Source organism: Barbatula barbatula (genome assembly GCF_947034865.1).
Source record: "Barbatula barbatula genome assembly, chromosome: 3".
NCBI lineage: Eukaryota > Metazoa > Chordata > Actinopteri > Cypriniformes > Nemacheilidae > Barbatula > Barbatula barbatula.
In genome coordinates this window covers 30,770,331-30,788,546 of record NC_136764.1, presented here as the reverse complement: position 1 = coordinate 30,788,546, position 18,216 = coordinate 30,770,331, and the positions used below count along the sequence as shown (strand labels likewise).

Here is an 18,216-nt window from a genome sequence, read left to right as displayed (position 1 = left end):
GATGGTTTTTCTTGACAAGGGGCCTTATAACAGCCACCTTAAATACTTTAGGCACATGTCCTAATGTCAGAGATGAGTAAATAATGCTAAGTAGAGGATCTATAATTTCTGGGAGCATATCTTTCAGTAGATTTGTAGGTATGGGGTCTAGCATGCATGCAGTTGATTTAGATGATCTAATGATTTTACAGAGTTCATTGTGATCTATAGTAGAAAATAGTCACAATTTCTCCTTAGTGGGGCTGTAGTTATTCGTTTGTTCAGCGGGTTTCACTTCTGGTTGCATATTTATTTTAGTAGTACTCGTATGTTACTCCTGAAGTGTAAATGCATAAATATGTTGCGTGTGTGTACGTGTGTGTGTATGTGTGTGTGTCGAGTAAGCAGATGATAGCAACACACTGATGTATGATTCGAGTAGCTCAAAGAGCTTCAGTCGATGAAACACAATGTTTCATCAGTGAACACAAGCTGAGTGACACAAAGTGCTCTACAGTACATACAGTACAGCTCAGATAAAGAGAAGTCATACTGACAAACAAACACTTGAAACATCATGGGCAATGGCACAGATGGACACTGTACTGGTCATTTTGACTAAATAAAGTGAATAACCCATCAAAATGTCCACTCTAATTTCCAATTGCTCTGTCTAGGAATTCTGACCTGAGGTTTGAATATGTAATGTATGTATGCATGTGTTGTGTGTAGATGGATTCAGGCCAGCTGTGATACATTCTGCGCTCGTGTTTTTTCCTTTAGATTTACTGAAACAGCTGACAGATGCGAACAGCCCCGGATCAACTCGGCCCTCAGCGGATCTCTTGAAACTCCTGCAGGAGTCTGAGCGCATGGTCAAAGAAATGGAGAAGAGAAACCTGACGCCTCTGACAGATGCCACCAAGAAAGAGCATGCTCAAGCAAATCAATGTAAATTATGATCTGCTTATGATCTGATGTAATGTCTGTTTCTCTTTCACACCTTCACTTTATCTTTTACCGATTTCCTGCAGTTTTGGAGAAAGTGAATAACATCACAAAGCAGTGTGATGACAATAAAGATGCCTTGGAACGTGTTGAGGGTTTCCTGAACAGCTATGAGTCCAAACTGAAAGAGTTAGAAGATTCACTGAAACGGGCTGTTGACATTGTGGAGAACGCCAGCGATCAGAATGATGTCAATGCAGAACACCTTAAAGACGTCCTGGTAAGATGGCAAAACCTAGCATCTGACGCTCATGAAGTGTTTGCTAGAGTGTTAAAGAGCATTCTTTTGTGAAGGAACGACTGAAGGAGTTGGAGAGAGAGCAGGATGTTGTTCGGGATCAGATTACTTTGGCAGTGAATCAGCTGAAAAATACAGAAGAACTTTTGAAATCCTTCAATGACAGTAAAACGGTAAATCCTACAGCTTGACATAACAAACAACAGAAACCCCTGAAATGACCATTACTGTAGTGGTCAAGTCAACTTTATCTATATAGAACTTTTACAATTGTTATTGTTACAAAGCAGCTGCACAAGAAACATATTGACCAGAAGCCAAACATATAAGGTTATACAACATTATACGCAGGTAGATAGACACACAGAAACACACAGATACAGCGGCCATCACCAAGAACCACAGACCCAAGATAAGGAGAGAGAAACACGGGTCAAATATCAAACAGACTATAAATTACTATATGCTGTGTTAATTAAATAAAACTTTAAAATTCTAGCAGCCCCCCAGGCCAGGCAAACAGTGCAAAACAGTATGCAAATGGTGGCGAAGAACCCAAAACTCCTGGAAACCAGGCCTAACCAGGGGATTCCAGTTCCCCTCTGACAAAAGCTGCAGCTCGACAGTGCAAACAAAGTGAAGACAGCTGTGGCCTAGTGGTTAGAGTGTTGGGCTTGTGATCAGAAGATTAGATTAGATTAGATTCAACTTTATTGTCATTACACATATACAAGTACAGTGTAACGAAATGTAGTTTAGGTCTAACCAGAAGTGCAGTTAGCAAGTGCAGGATATACAGTTAGAATAAATACAGAATACAATATTGAGAATATAATACAGTGGGCATGGATTATAAAAATATTTAGCAGTAGGTGTGTTCTATGAAAATATGACAGAAGGTATATACTATGAACAATATATACAGATGACTATGTACTATGAACATCAATGTACAGGTGGATATGAACAGATAGTAATTTAGACTAAAATAGTGCAAGTGACTTAGGTATGCATAGATTATTGACATTGGTTATTAAAGTTATTGCAGTGCAATAGGTGAGTTACTGCAGTTGAAGTTAATGCAGTTATTAAAGTTACGGTGCAGTATATGAGTTAATGCAGTTAATAAGGTTACAGAGCAGTAGATTAGTTAATGCAGTTATTGAAGTTATAGTGCAATTGATGAGTAGATGCAGTTAATAGAGTTACCGTACAGTTGGTTAGTTAATGCAGTTATTGAAGTTACAGTGCAATTGATGAGTAGATGCAGTTAATAAGGTTACAGTGCAGTTGATTAGTTAATGCAGTTATTGAAGTTATAGTGCAATTGATGAGTAGATGCAGTTAATAGAGTTACCGTACAGTTGGTTAGTTAATGCAGTTATTGAAGTTACAGTGCAATTGATGAGTAGATGCAGTTAATAAGGTTACAGTGCAGTTGATTAGTTAATGCAGTTATTGAAGTTATAGTGCAATTGATGAGTAGATGCAGTTAATAGAGTTACCGTACAGTTGGTTAGTTAATGCAGTTATTGAAGTTACAGTGCAGTAGATGACTAGATGCAGTTAATAGAATTACAGTGCAGTAGATAGGTTAGTGCAGTTATGGAAGTGGTCCATTAGTGCAAATGAGCATTCAGTTAAATATTCCTGGTGTGCAAGTGAGCAGTATAGAGTGCAAATGATGCTGTGTGTGTGTAAACAGTCCGGTAGAGCAGATAACATGAAGTACTGGTGTGTACAGTTCAGTCATGCATGCAGCCCTGTAGTGCAATGTAAACAATGTTGTTTGTTTGCCCACTGTATAATAACAATGTAAAGAAGGTTGCCGGTTGGAACCTCAGTGCCAGCAGGTCACGACTGAAGTGCCCTTGAGCAAGACACCATACCCCTGATTGCTCTGCAGTAATGTGCCACTGTAAAAAACTACTTGTAAGTTGCTTTGGATAAAAGCTACTCTTTGATGCTACAAGTACATCAGTTGTTATTGGAAGTGTTTCTGGTTCTGGTTGATCTAACTAATGCAGCCTAAACCTTCAGAGGATTTATATGATGGTAGTGTAGTGTATGCAAGATTAAAAAGATGCAGCTTTAGTCTAGATTTAAACTGACAGAGTTTGTCTGCCTCCCGGACAGTGCCGGGAAGACTGTTCAAAAGTTTAGGCGCTAGATAGGAAAAGGATCTTTGAAATTCTAGGTATTACCAACTGACTGAACCCCTAAAAGAGTAGTGTATGTGAAGGACTGTAACACAAGGGAAGAAAGAGTTTTCGGTCCAATAAGAAACACTTCTCTTTTGTCCGAGTTCAGTAATAAAAAGTTGTTGTTATCCATCCATCCATCCATCCATTTTCTTCTGCTTATCCGGGGCCAGGTCGCGGGGGCAGCAGTCTAGGCAGAGATCCCTCACTCTAGACACTTCCTCTAGCTCTTCCGGGGGGACACCGAGGCGTTCCCAGGCCAGCAGGGAGACATAGTCCCACCAGCATGTCCTAGGTCTTCCCCCGGGGTCTCCTCCTGGTCCAGTAGGCATCCGGAACAGATGCCCAAGCCACCTCAGCTGACCCCTCTCGATGTGGAGGAGCAGCGGCTCTACTCCGAGTTCCTCCCGGGTGACCGAGCTTCTCACCCTATCTCTAAGGGATCACCCAGCCACCCTGCGGAGGAAGCTCATTTCGGCCGCCTGTATCTGGGGACCTTGTCCTTTTGGTCATGACCCAAAGCTCATGACCATAGGTGAGAGTAGGAACGTAGATTGACCGGTAAATCGACCGCATTACTGCAGAAGCTGCACCGATCTGTCTGTCAATCTCCCATTCCATCCTTCCCTCACTCGTGAACAAGACCCCAAGATACTTAAACTCCTCCACTTGACACAGGAACTCTCCACTAACCTGAAGTGGGCAAGCCACCCTTTTCCGACTGAGGACCATGGCCTCGGATTTGGAGGTACTGATTTTCATTCCAGCCGCTTCACACTCGCCTGTAAACCGTCCCAGTACATGCTGAAGGTCCTGGTTTGAAGGGGCCAACACAACAACATCATCCGCAAATAGCAGAGAGAAGATCATGTGGTCCCGAAACCTGACTGCGGTTTACGAACAGCACCGGCGACAAAGGGAAGCCCTGCCGGAGTCCAACATGCACTTGGAACAAGTCCGACTTACTGCCGGCAATGCGAACCAAGCTCCTGCTTCGGTCATACGGGGACCTGACAGCCCTTAGCAAAGGACCCCGGACCCCATACTCCCGAAGCACCCTCCACAGGACGCCGCGAGGGACACAGTCGAATGCCTTCTCCAAATCCACAAAACACATGTGGATTGGTTTGGCAAACTCCCATGAACCCTCCAGCACCCTGAAGAGGGTGTAGAGCTGGTCCAGCGTTCCACGGCCCGGATGAAAACCACACCGTTCCTCCTGAATCTGAGGTTCTACTATCGGCCGTATTCTCCTTTCCAGTACCCTGGCATAGACTTTCCCGGGGAGGCTGAGAAGTGTGATCCCCCTGTAGTTGGAACACAACCTCCGGTCCCCCTTCTTAAAAAGAGGGACCACCACCTTGGTCTATCATCCCAGAGGCACTGTCCCCGACCACCACGCGATGCTGCAGAGGCGTGTCAGCCAAGACAGCCCCACAACATCCAGAGACTTGAGGTACTCAGGGCGAATCTCATCCACCCCCGGTGCCTTGCCACCAAGGAGTTTCTTGACTACCTCAGTGACTTCGGCTTGGGTGATGGACGAGTCCACCTCTGAGCCCTCAGCCTCTGCTTCCTCAATGGAAGACGTGACAGCGGTTTTGTTCGTCCTTTTTCAAGGGGAAAGTTAGGTTCCAGCTGTTTACCTGCCATTGTCCCGCTGTGTCTGCGCAGCAGATGTGACCGAGCTGATGACGTATTATGTCTGTGTGAAATGTCATATGCAAAATATTTTGACTGAAATGTACACAAAACCAATCATTGCGTTCGGACTGAATGTTATGATTAGGCAAATGCTTTTTGGTCCCACTCCTTCCAAAGACGATATATATTTATAAAATATATTTAGAACACTTTACTTATGCATTGCTATCAGGAGTACTCAAGATTAGGGCCGCTTTACAGACCTCCCTACAACCCCTAACCTTACTATACACCTTATTATTAAACACCTGTTAGCCGTTTTTTCAAATAGTTTCTTGTTTTGATCTGATATGTAATGTGAAATGTAAAATAAAATGGAGTAGAGCGAGTTCGGCAAAACACAAAAACGGCAAAAAGTACTTGTCAGGCATCTTTCTCGCTACACTACATTTTTTTCTGGGGGAGGACAAACCCACATTTCTTTGTTCTTCTGACACCCATGATTATACTACATGTACATTTGTTGTTGCCGTTGTTTTTAAGGAAAGCAGTTCAACACAATTGTTGAGTAAATGCAGCCTAATGTCATTTGAACTGTACACAGTGTAACAAGAAAAGAAAACTGTTATTGTTTGTGAGGTGAAATTTGACCATGACATGTATTCATTAGCTTCACCTCATATTCACCACTGTAACATTTAACTGAAAAATAATGTTCTTCTTAAAATTCATGTTTAGACGTCTTTCATTCATATGGCTTTATTGTATCAGTCTTTTCAGTGCTGTTCCAGTGATAAAGCAGCTGATGGGATGTGTTTGCAGTTTAACATGGCTTCTTATATTCCCACAGGAACATCAAGAGCTTGCGACTTGGCTTAACAGTGCTAAAACTGACTTGAAGAACAAAGTCCAAGAGATATCTCAAGCTGAAGCTCAAGAGAAGATTGTGAAGCAAGCAGAAGAACATGCAGAAAACCTGAAGAAACTGGCCAAACGTCTCCAAGAGTAAAATATTGCATCACTTTACACAAGCTCATCTTCTTACCGGTGTTCCTCTTCTGTGTCCACTTGGGTTTTCAAGTCTTCATAGATTTCTTGTGTGTCCATGTCATTGACAGAGCTGTACAGAACATAAGTGGACTCTCGGCTCTCTCAGGGATTGAAGCGTATAAAAACATCACAGATGCTGTGAACGCTGCAAATGAGGCGGCAGCGAAAGCCAGAGAGGCTGCCAACAAAGCTTTCAATGTAAGATGTCTCCATTAAATTATCCTACAGATAAAAGTAAAAAACTTCACATCAGGTCTCGTACACACGGTAAAGTTTAAGAAGTGACAACCACATTTAAATGCACTATTCAGTAAATGATCATTCAGGTTCTGATGATTGACACACTGGTAACTAAAGTTTATTTTTGTCTTATCTTTTTTTGCTGTTTTTCTATAAAGACCTGGTAACACTGTCACTTCAGCCAAGGGCTGGGGATAGCGGAATCCCCATGTCAAAATATGCGAAAGTAAAGAAAGTTCTTTCACAGGGGAGGACACATCTCTGATGCACCTTTAAATACGTCATTTGATAAATGCGGTTCATTCTGTAGTAAAATGCGGTTGTCTATTGATGTGACAAATGAATTTATGAGCCAAACAGGAAGTTTTGTTTACATCAGCACTTTCCAAACTGTGGGCATGAAATAAATCACAATTTTAAAATATTCAATTAAATTATTTGTAATACATTTTGCTGTCATGTGATTTGCAAATTGTATGGTAGCGCACACAATTCACATAACATTCTTACAAAGAAATAAATAAAATTTACTTTTTTTAGCTGTGTTCTAACTAATAATATATATTTTTACTACTTGGACATGAAATATGGTATCTTTTACACCTGTAAAGTCTGGGAAGCTCTGGTATATTAGAATTTCTTCCACAGACTCCATCTGCTTTGATCATTTTTCTTTCCGGTACTCCAAAAGCGTAACAAAAACACGTGCACAACAAACTGCTTCAATTATCAGGTGCTATACATTTACACAATGTAAAGACTAAAAGTATAATCCACTGATACTCCACTGGTGTGATAAACACATCAGTCAGTGTCTAGGGTGTACTCACGCTCATCCCATCTGAACTGTACCTTGGCCGATTCAAGAGGTGGGCTCTGGCAGGGTTCAGCTGGGCTCGAGTACGGAAGGGATAGTGTGAGCGCAAACCACGCCAGAGCGTGGAACTGAATGCAGGAGGTGAATTATGTGACCTCTCTTAACTTTAACTCTTATCTCAATTCACCTATGTATACTATGCACTAATAGTAGGTATACTGTTTATGATGAAAAAGTAAACTGTAAATTTAAGCATGTAAAAAACAGTGTGCTCCTGCTGGGACATACTAACGCAGAAGGGAAGAGGTCATTGTTGCCTAGATGACACTGTGATCACGATAATCAAAATACAGCTCTTCTTTCCATTTCAGTATTTATTCACTATTTCATATGTAATGTTCACTGTAAACTTACATTTATTAATTCTGTGAAACATCACTTATTTAATTTTATAACTGCAGTGTGGCACCATTAAACTCCGCCCTATCGTAGTGAACTGTGGGTAATATCAGCCTTTAAGTGTCCATGGATCTGCACTTCGAATTTTGACCGGAAACAGTAGACCACCGGGTACTTTCAGAAAACTCTTTTCAGCATACTAATTCTATTTCAAATATTATTTAGATGGATAGTATGTGAATTGGGACACGGCGCTTCTGATACACGCAGCACAATAACCTGCAGCTGTGACAATTGACTATATTGTGTTGAGAGAGAGCGCTCTATTTATTTACTTTAGAGCAGTCGCATCATAATGACGAAAGCGAAAGGCCTGCAGAGGAACTGTACCTACTGCTTAGTGGGAGTTTGCCCTTAGACCAAAGATAAACCAAGCTGCAGCCAATGACTGAGCTCCTCCAGAAGAAGGGTTGATGACAACATCACACTGCCTCCAGAAAACAGAGTGTTTAAAACCATAACATAATATCCTAAAGTGTCCAATGTTGATTTACATACTTGTTGTTGCTGCAGGATGTGAGTCAAGAAGACCTCCTCCAGAGGGCAAAGGATCTGAAAGAAAATGGCAATAACCTTCTGAAAAATGCCAAAAGTGCAGTCAGAGATCTTAAAGGTGAGGCTTGCAAACACACTATAGCCGTCAATCCACATACATCACTTTTGTTTTCAGTAAACTGTTTTTTCATGTTATTAGGAGCAAGCAATGACTTGAGTAACCAAACCAAACGTCTGCAAGACACAGAGAAGAAAAAGAAAGTGCTGGAGGAGCTTCTGACGTCTGTTCAGGGCAGTCTAAATGAAATCAAGACAGGTCTGTTCTCATGATACTTGAGCATTCATTCATTCATTTTCTACCGCTTATCCTAGGTCTTCCCCGGGGTCTCCTCCCAGTCGGACGGGCCCGGAGCACCTTCCGGGGAAGGCGTCCAGTAGGCATCCGTAACAGATGCCCAAGCCACCTCAGCTGACCCCTCTCGATGTGGAGGAGCAGCGGCTCTACTGCGAGCTCCTCCCGGGTGACCGAGCTTCTCACCCTATCTCTAAGGGATCGCCCAGCCACCCTGCGGAGGAAGCTCATTTCAGCCGCCTGTATCCGGGATCTTGTCCTTTCGGTCATGACCCAAAGCTCATGACCATAGGTGAGAGTAGGAACGTAGATTGACCGGTAAATTGAGAGCTTCGCCTTGCGGCTCAGCTCTTTCTTCACCACGACGGACCGGTACATCGACCGCATTACTGCAGAAGCTTCACCGATCCGTCTGTCAATCTCCCGTTCCATCCTTCCCTCACTCGTGAACAAGACCCCGAGATACTTAAACTCCTCCACTTGAGGAAGGAACTCTCCACCAACCTGAAGTGGGCAAGCCACCCTTTTGATACTTGAGCAGTGATATGCAATATATTCATACTGTAAATCCACATGTTTCTTAATCCTGGAGTCATGATGTTCAGAAAACCTCATATTTATTCATCCCAATACAAACAAAGACAATGTGTTGTGAGAGACATAAAGTACAGCAAATGAATGAATGATCTCAGTGTTACAAATAACCAGTTCAACAGTAAATCATCTGAGCAGGACGTACACAAATGCAATAAACAAAAAATGTATATTGCAAATCCACCGTAAATGTCTTTTATATAAAAGCATGAATATAAACACGAATGAGCAAAATCTGCCATGCTGCCATATTTGAGTCCTTTAAGCCGTTTGCAGTAACTTTCATCTCATTACAGATGACATTGTTTCTATCATCGACGCATCGAAGAAAACCGCAACGGCAGCCAATCACAGCACAAGCAACACGGTGGAGCAACTGAATAACATCAAAGCTGAAGTTAAGAAGATCTCCATTAGTCCCACTGTTTCTAATGTTGATAATATTCTCCAAGACGTTGACAAGAACGGTGAGTGTTGTGTGTCACCTCTATGTGTTTATTTCTATTGCTCTCTCACAAGTGATCCTAACACACAAACGTTCTGTCTGACAGTGAAGAATCTGAGTGGCTCCATCCCGTCCCTGCTGGATAAAATTCAGGAGCTGAATTCACAGCTCGGCTCATCAACCAATGTGTCTGAGAACATTAACAAGATAAAGGAGCTGATTGAAGAAGCGCGTGAAGCCGCTAATAGAGTAAGACATGTTCTCATTCTGTCTGAAACCGCCCAGTACATAAGCGTATAAAAGAAAGATTGCGCGCCAATTCATTCACCTTTTGGGCTGAGGAACCTGGGAGAATACCCGGGTCGCTGCAGCGGGCAAAGCATTGTGGCATAAAGGACACAACCTTTCGTTCCCTCCATCAGGGTCTCCCCATGTTGTGTTGAACCGACAGATAGGGTTCCTTTGCGAAATGCCACTGAGCTTTGCCATATCACAACCTCCAGCGACACAACCCTGACAGGCCTAGGCAAGTCATGGGTGCACTGCTGCAAATCATGACTTCCAGTGAAAAAGGTAAGGCAGCACTTAAATAAGGTTGAGGGCTCCTACCAACGGCCGTCACAGGGGGAGGCCTTCCTACTTTAGATACAAGATGGCCGCCTGGCACTGTGAGGGACACTGGGTAGCAGGAACCACGACAGAGAGGAGCAGGGGTTGGGTCTTCCTCCCCAATGGGGAGCGCCTACAAGTTCACCATCAGGTCCCGGAAGGGAGCCTGGCCAGGGTCAACAACGTGGGTGTCACCCGGTTCAAACTCCAGACACTAGTGGTAGTAATGGTCTCCCTCTCAGGATCTTCTCGTCCCGTCCATGAGCGTGGAGTCTCCAGAGGTTTGGTCTCGGGTGCCAGGCCATGCCCTTTCCCTGAGAAAGCAGGTCCTTCGTCAGGGGAATCGGCCAGGGGGGAGTTATCGTCAGGAGCATCAGCTCCGCGTACCAAGTCTGGTTGGGCCAGTAGGGGCAAAATAGCAGCACTTGATGCTCCTCTGCCCTGACCTTGCACAGCACCTGTGACTGCACCCAAACAAGCCGGATAGCGCAGGGGTGGAGTTGCCACTCTCCCCGGAGCTTATCCTGCCGAGAGAATTTGTCGGTTGTCCGGTTAAGGTTGCCCAGGATATGTAAGGCTGGCAGAGACGTCACTGTCTGCTTACTCCAGGGGAGGAGTCATTGGGCGAGTTGCCACATCTGCCGTGACCGTATGCGACCCTGGTGGTTGATGTAGGCCACAGCAGCTGTGTTGTCCATACGCAGCACATGCTCGCCCTGAATGAGGGGTAGGAACGTCTTCAGGGCAAGCCAAGCAGCCAGCATCTCTAGGCAGTTGATATGCCACTGCAGGCGGGGGCCCGTCCACAGCCCCAACACTTCATGCCCATTACACACCACACCCCAGCTGAGCAGGGAGGCATCTATCGTCATTAAGATGTGCCTTGAAACCTGCCCGCAGGAAGGACACATCTGTCAAGGGGCTAGGGTGTGTCGGCAACGAGGCGTGATGTAAATACGCATTGTGCCAGTGAGACTGGACAGATTCTAGTTCCATACCGACATAAGAGATGCTCTGTGTGGGGGAGAGCTTGCTCTTTTCCCAGTTGACCAGAAGGCCAAATCGGTCGAGGTGCCGGAGCACCAGGTCCCTGTGCTTACAGGAAGAGAGCATAGCAGTACTCCTTGACATTACAAGGGCCTGGACAAGAAGTTGTGCTGCATGCTCAGTGAGATGGGGTCTAACCTTTCTAAAGTTAAATAAGGAGTTAGCAATTAATGTTAATAACTCTTGAATCTGAGGGTGCAAAAACTATATAATGATAAAATGGCCTTTGAAGTTGTCCATCAAAGGAACTTGATTGGGTAATTTCCAAAGAGCGTAGTTTGAAAGCGTGTTTCTGGCCATTTTTGTTCACGATTTTGCTGCATCCACTCACAACCATTAAATTTTGATACAAATATTTACGGTAGGAAATTGACAAATATCTTCATGGAACATGATCTTTACTTAAAATACTTATTATTTTTTTGCATAAATGAAAAATCAATAATTTTGACCCATACAATGTTTTGTTGGTTATTGCCACAATTGGTGTGTCGTTATCTTATGTGTTGCAGATCGTTGTGCCTATGAAGTTCAGTGGGAATGGACACGTGGAGCTTCGCCTCCCCACAGACATAGATGACCTGCGAGCGTACACCGCTCTTACTCTGTCTCTCCAGAGACCCAACGAACCCCTCAATCGCAGACGGCGCCGCCAAAGTCCTGCAGGCAATCTTTTTGTCTTCTACATCGGCAGTAAAAACGTGAGTCCGATGGTTACTTTATAGAGCACTTCAAAATCTTACGTACATTTATTTTTAACTTCTGAAATCGCTCATATGTGCTCACTCAATTGTCTTACAGGCCTCAGGAGACTACATTGGCATGACCCTTCGGAATAATTTCCTTCATTTGATTTATAAGCTGAACGGAGAGGAATATGAACTGAAGACATCATCCAGCATCACGGAGTCTCCTTCTGAACCGGCTTTCTTTGACAAAATCGCCATTCACAGGTATGATTATCAAATGATCAGAATGCAACTTACATTTCTTTCACTTTCTGAGCAGAAAGACATTTACTCTGTGAAATGCATCTGTATCTCTTAGAATTTATCAAGACGCTGAGATCATTCACACGCAACAGTTCACATCCAGCAATCCAAAGCCTCCGCAGACACAACAGAAACTGGGCCAGCTGAGCCGTAACCTGCTGGACCTCAGCGCAGGCAATGTGGTGTTTTATGTGGGAGGTTATCCGGATGATTTCAAGGTTCTCAACTGTCTTTCGCTTCAAACGCACATGTATGATATCAGTGCAGATGATGACGTTTGTGTTCTAATGCTTTGCAGCCACCCACTTCACTCAACTATGGCAAATATAAGGGCTGCATCGAGTTTTCCACATTCAACGAGAAATTCATCAGCCTGTACAACTTTAAGAATGCGGTCAATATAAACTTAGAAAGCCCTTGCAAGAGGTAAGTGCACGTCATGCTGATATTATTTTCGCCATTATACAAAATCACTCATATTCAGTATTCATTTTCAACTGTAAATGATTGCATTTATAATCAATCTAGAACATTTTGACATCAGACTGTGCAATATGGCTTTTTTCTCATTCTATTTGCTCAGACATATCCCAGTTTCAAGCTCACAGTCCAATTACTTTGAAGGCTCTGGTTACGCCAAAGTTATGCCGGAGAAGTTTCCCAACAACATGGGCATCATCCAGAAAGTGCAAAGTCGATCTGAGGATGCTCTTCTGCTGTATATAGGAGATGAAAATGATGTGAGAATTGACTTTCCAGTTCATATCATTTGTCTCATTGCATTTAGGCAAATTAATTGTTGATGAATTTCATTCTTATCTTTTCAGGACTTCTTCTACAGTATCTCTCTGGAGAGAGGCTATCTTGTCATACGTGGTCAAGAAAAAGACAAGATTTTCGAGCCCGTCAGAAGTGATAAGAAAATAAGCCTTAATCCTGTGAGGAACATCTTGTGCTCTTCTATTCTTCTTTTGTGTTCAGTGATGTCAGTTAAACTGAATTTATTCTCTGCTTTTCAGGAAAGGGATGTCAAAGTCATCATCACCTTTTCCGAAGGCATTAAAGTAATAATAGGTCAAACTGAGACCAAATCAACAGAGTTCACTCCTAAAAAGTTCCAACATTACTATGTCGGCGGTATACCCAGCAACTTGCGGCAGAGGTCTGTATCTTCTTGTCTGTAGTGAGCAGACGTGTGAGTTCCAAAACGATGAAGTGATTGTGAATGATTTTTCTGTAGATACAACATTACCGTGCCTGCTCTGAAAGGCTGCGTGAACATCATCAATGCTGGTGGTATCAGTCCATATATTAAAGAAGAGGTGGGCATCGGCCGAGGCTGCCCTCCAGATCTACTGGTAATAAAACACGACACTAACCGTGGTGTATTATCATCGCTCACATGGAATTGCTGATGTGTTATGCTCTTCTTTTTGGTTTTCAGGTGGTCAGAAAAGCTGAATTCAGCGTGGGCAGTGTGCTACAGAAAGATCACCAGGACTACAGCCTGCAGGGAGATCTGAACCTCTCACTCGGCTTCAAGAGTACAAAACCAGACGGCACCTTACTGCAGAATAGCAAAGATGTATGTCTCTCTTTTACACATACACAAACCTCTATCAATACTGTCCATCCATTAGTCTGAAAATTTTGCATTTTGGTTTTTATTTAGTATTTCCTTGAACTAGCTGTTTCACATAACATTTGTTTACATACACAATAAGAACTGAATATTTCAAAATAACCCAGTCAAAACTTGACATTCACTCGATTCTTGATGCTCTCTGGTATTGATTGAGTGATCAGTGAGCGATCAGTGTTTATTGTGATGGTGTCATTCGTGAGTCTCTTGATCCGACACACGAAACTGCCCATTTTCTGCATTTTTTACCTCGGTCCAAATGTTATGTGATAATTGGATGATCCTTGTTACAACTAACTATTACAAAAGATACAAAGATTCATAAAAATCTGTGTCAAAAGTTATTATTTTTAGCAAAATATTAACACCTGGTTTTCCTGTTCTTATTTGATTCGTAATTGGCTGCAAACAATGGAGAATGTGTCAATTAATCACTGATTAATCACGTGTCTCTGCTAGAATGGTAACATTGAGCTTTCCATGGAGAGAGGACACGTGCTGCTAAAATTACAAGGCAACATCTGGAAATCTACTCAACAGTATCAGAATGGTTCATGGCATTATCTCTCTGTGGTCAGACAGGGTCAACGGTAAGAGCAAACGCTTTGTTTTGATATCATTAAATTAGACTGTTATAACCATATTCTGGGCTCTGCATAGATGATTAGATTAGATTCAACTTCACTGTCATTACACATATACAAGTACAGTGTAACGAAATGTAGTTTAGGTCTAACCCGAAGTGACATTAGCAAGTGCAGGATATACAGTGAATAAATACAGAATACAATATTAGGAAAATATTATACAGTTATGAAAATATTTTACAGTAGGTATGTTCTATGAAAATATGACAGTAGGTTTGTACTATGAACAATATATACAGATGGCTATATACTATGAACTTTAACACAATGAACATTAATGTACAGGTGGATAATAACAGATAATAATTTAGACTAAACAATAGTGCAATTGACTTAAGTGTGCATAAATTATAGACACACTATTAAAGTTGCAGTGCAATAGATGAGTTAATGCAGTTATTGAAGTTACAGTGCAATAGATGAGTAGATGCAGTTAATAGAATTACAGTGCAGTATATTAGTTAATGCAGTTATTGAAGTTACAGTGCAATAGATGAGTAGATGCAGTTAATAGAGTTACAGTGCAGTAGATGAGTTAATGCAGTTATTGAAGTTACAGTGCAATAGATGAGTAGATGCAGTTAATAGAGTTACAGTGCAGTAGATTAGTTAATGCGGTTATTGAAGTTACAGTGCAATAGATGAGTAGATGCAGTTAATAGAGTTACAGTGCAGTAGATGAGTTAATGCGGTTATTGAAGTTACAGTGCAATAGATGAGTAGATGCAGTTAATAGAGTTACAGTGCAGTAGATTAGTTAATGCGGTTATTGAAGTTACAGTGCAATAGATGAGTAGATGCAGGTAATAGAGTTACAGTGCAGTAGATGAGTTAATGCGGTTATTGAAGTTACAGTGCAATAGATGAATAAATGCAGTTAATAAAATTACAGTGCAGTATATTAGTTAATGCAGTTATTGAAGTTACAGTGCAATAGATGAGTAGATGCAGGTAATAGAGTTACAGTGCAGTAGATAAGTTAATGCAGTTATTGAAGTTACAGTGCAATAGATGAGTAAATGCAGTTAATAGAATTACAGTGCAGTATATTAGTTAATGCAGTTATTGAAGTTACAGTGCAATAGATGAGTATATGCAGTTAATAGAGTTACAGTGCAGTAGATGAGTTAATGCAGTTATTGAAGTTACAGTGCAATAGATGAGTAAATGCAGTTAATAGAATTACAGTGCAGTAGATGAGTTAATGCGGTTATTGAAGTTACAGTGCAATAGATGAATAAATGCAGTTAATAGAATTACAGTGCAGTATATTAGTTAATGCAGTTATTGAAGTTACAGTGAAATAGATGAGTAGATGTAGTTAATAGAGTAACAGTGCCGGAGATAAGTTAATGCGGTTATTGAAGTTACAGTGCAATAGATGAATAAATGCAGTTAATAGAATTACAGTGCAGTATATTAGTTAATGCAGTTATTGAAGTTACAGTGCAATAGATGAGTAGATGCAGTTAATAGAATTACAGTGCAGTAGATAAGTTAATGTGGTTATTGAAGTTACAGTGTAATAGATGAGTAGATGTAGTTAATAGAGTTACAGTGCAGTATATTAGTTAATGCAGTTATTGAAGTTACAGTGCAATAGATGAGTAGATGCAGTTAATAGAATTACAGTGCAGTAGATAAGTTATTGTGGTTATTGAAGTTACAGTGCAATAGATGAGTAGATGCAGTTAATAGAGTTACAGTGCAGTAGATGAGTTAATGCAGTTATTGAAGTTACAGTGAAATAGATGAGTAGATGTAGTTAATAGAGTTACAGTGCAGTAGATAAGTTAATGCAGTTATTGAAGTTACAGTGCAATAGATGAGTAGATGCAGGTAATAGAGTTACAGTGCAGTAGATGAGTTAATGCGGTTATTGAAGTTACAGTGCAATAGATGAATAAATGCAGTTAATAGAGTTACAGTGCAGTAGATGAGTTAATGCGGTTATTGAAGTTACAGTGAAATAGTTGAGTAGATGCAGTTAATAGAGTTACAGTGCAGTAGATGAGTTAATGCAGTTATTGAAGTTACAGTGCAATAGATGAGAAAATGCAGTTAATAGAATTACAGTGCAGTATATTAGTTAATGCAGTAATTGAAGTTACAGTGCAATAAATGAGTAGATGTAGTTAATAGAGTTACAGTGCAGTAGATTAGTTAATGCGGTTATTGAAGTTACAGTGCAATAGATGAGTAGATGTAGTTAATAGAGTTACAGTGCAGTAGATTAGTTAATGCAGTTATTGAAGTTACAGTGCAATAGATGAGTAGATGCAGTTAATAGAGTTACAGTGCAATAGACGAGTAAATGCAGTTGAAAGTAGTCCTGTAGTGCAAATGAGCATTCAGTTAAATATTTCTGGTGTGCAAGTGAGCGGTATAGAGTGCAAATGATGCTGTGTGTGTGTAAACAGTCCGGTAGAGAAGATAACATGAAGTACTGGTGTGTACAGTTCAGTCATGCATGCAGCCCTGTAGTGTAGTGTAGAGTTGTCTTGACTACATCGCTAAAGCTCAAAGTGTAAGAAACTTTCCTTGAGCAACTGTATATAATAGTCAAACCATTACGGATATGTGCAGTGCAGGCGCTCTAGCTCTCTCTCTCTTAATATATTCATATGTGGTAAAGAAGCCTTGCTTATATTAATGTTGACTTTTGTTGTAGAGTTGAACTTCGAGTGGATGAAGATGATGTTGGACAGAAACTGACGGAATCTTCATCTGAAGTTTATTCTTCTAACATAGTTCTGGGCAAAGACACTTTCAGCGGATGCATCTCCAACGTCTATCTAAGGAGGTCAGAATCACTTTTAGAAGAAATGATTTAGGTGGTAAAGTCTGTTCTCTTTCTGAATGTGTGTGTGTGTGTGTGTGTGCAGACCAGAGGATTTATTCAGAGCAGAGGATCTGAGTTCATACACGGCTACAGGACTCGTTCACATGAGCTCATGCAGTGCCAGATAAAACATTTAACGGAGGGTAAGTACGCTGTCACCTTCATGATGTTGTTGTCAAATAAACATTTATCAGTTTTTAAGAACATCTCAATCTGCATATTTTTGCTTCATTTTGCTTCATTCAGAATTAGTGCCTTTCATTGTTGTGTCAGATTTCTGAGGCTTGATGTGTGTTGTGTTTTTTTATTTCAGAGACGACAGAAACCTGCAAGGGTTTTTCCTGTGTGCAACAACACGGCATCACTTTTTCACAACATTATCTGTAAAAGTTGTAATTTAAAGGCCCTATTAAAGATATTTCACTCAACAACATTCTGGAGACGATTACAAACATATCTTAAGAGTTCACCCTTATGTGGTGTTTGTGATTTTATTGTTTCTAAAAAAACTGGCAATTTATAACTTTTGAACAGAGTTTAATTAGAAAAAATACCTACATATGCTGTCTATTTGTTTGGCATTAGAATAAAGTTTTTTTATGGCTGTGGAGAAATGCAAACAATAAAACATTCATGAACACAATACAAGAGTTAAATAAGTCAATTCGTGACATTAATATAAAGCCTGAAACACCTAAACACCTTAATACCTTAAAAGACAACAAAAAGAGACATGAGAAGAAATCAATTAATTTTAACTCCTGGAGCAAATTTCAAAAGCAGAATTTCCTAGCTTTCCAGCTCATCTCTATTGGATCCAAACTGCAACTTTTCTGTCAAATCTTTTTATTGACTTTTCGATTTGTCGGCCCAACACGCTAGCAGTGCTTGCATTTACCAAACACATTTATAAAA

The 18,216-nt window shown here is 41.2% G+C and overlaps 1 protein-coding gene across 1 annotated transcript in view; it reads left to right on the top strand.

Annotated features, from left to right (window-relative positions):
- The window catches only part of LOC306891612 (laminin subunit alpha-3), a gene marked incomplete at its 5' end in the record, with an annotated part of 34,263 nt that extends 16,321 nt beyond the window's left edge, over positions 1-17,942 (top strand). Inside the window, 22 exons of the mRNA XM_079451976.1 lie at positions 763-930; positions 1,014-1,207; positions 1,282-1,398; positions 5,921-6,075; positions 6,189-6,318; positions 8,150-8,249; positions 8,331-8,447; positions 9,374-9,544; positions 9,629-9,771; positions 11,691-11,879; positions 11,980-12,131; positions 12,226-12,388; positions 12,469-12,596; positions 12,754-12,910; positions 12,998-13,108; positions 13,190-13,332; positions 13,411-13,528; positions 13,615-13,755; positions 14,272-14,402; positions 17,131-17,262; positions 17,345-17,444; positions 17,615-17,942. Coding sequence (XP_079308102.1) covers positions 763-930; positions 1,014-1,207; positions 1,282-1,398; positions 5,921-6,075; positions 6,189-6,318; positions 8,150-8,249; positions 8,331-8,447; positions 9,374-9,544; positions 9,629-9,771; positions 11,691-11,879; positions 11,980-12,131; positions 12,226-12,388; positions 12,469-12,596; positions 12,754-12,910; positions 12,998-13,108; positions 13,190-13,332; positions 13,411-13,528; positions 13,615-13,755; positions 14,272-14,402; positions 17,131-17,262; positions 17,345-17,429 — 2,945 coding nt within the window. The 3' untranslated portion in view covers positions 17,430-17,444; positions 17,615-17,942. The remainder of the gene's footprint in view (positions 1-762; positions 931-1,013; positions 1,208-1,281; positions 1,399-5,920; positions 6,076-6,188; positions 6,319-8,149; positions 8,250-8,330; positions 8,448-9,373; positions 9,545-9,628; positions 9,772-11,690; positions 11,880-11,979; positions 12,132-12,225; positions 12,389-12,468; positions 12,597-12,753; positions 12,911-12,997; positions 13,109-13,189; positions 13,333-13,410; positions 13,529-13,614; positions 13,756-14,271; positions 14,403-17,130; positions 17,263-17,344; positions 17,445-17,614) is intronic.
- Positions 17,943-18,216: the final 274 nt, after the last annotated feature.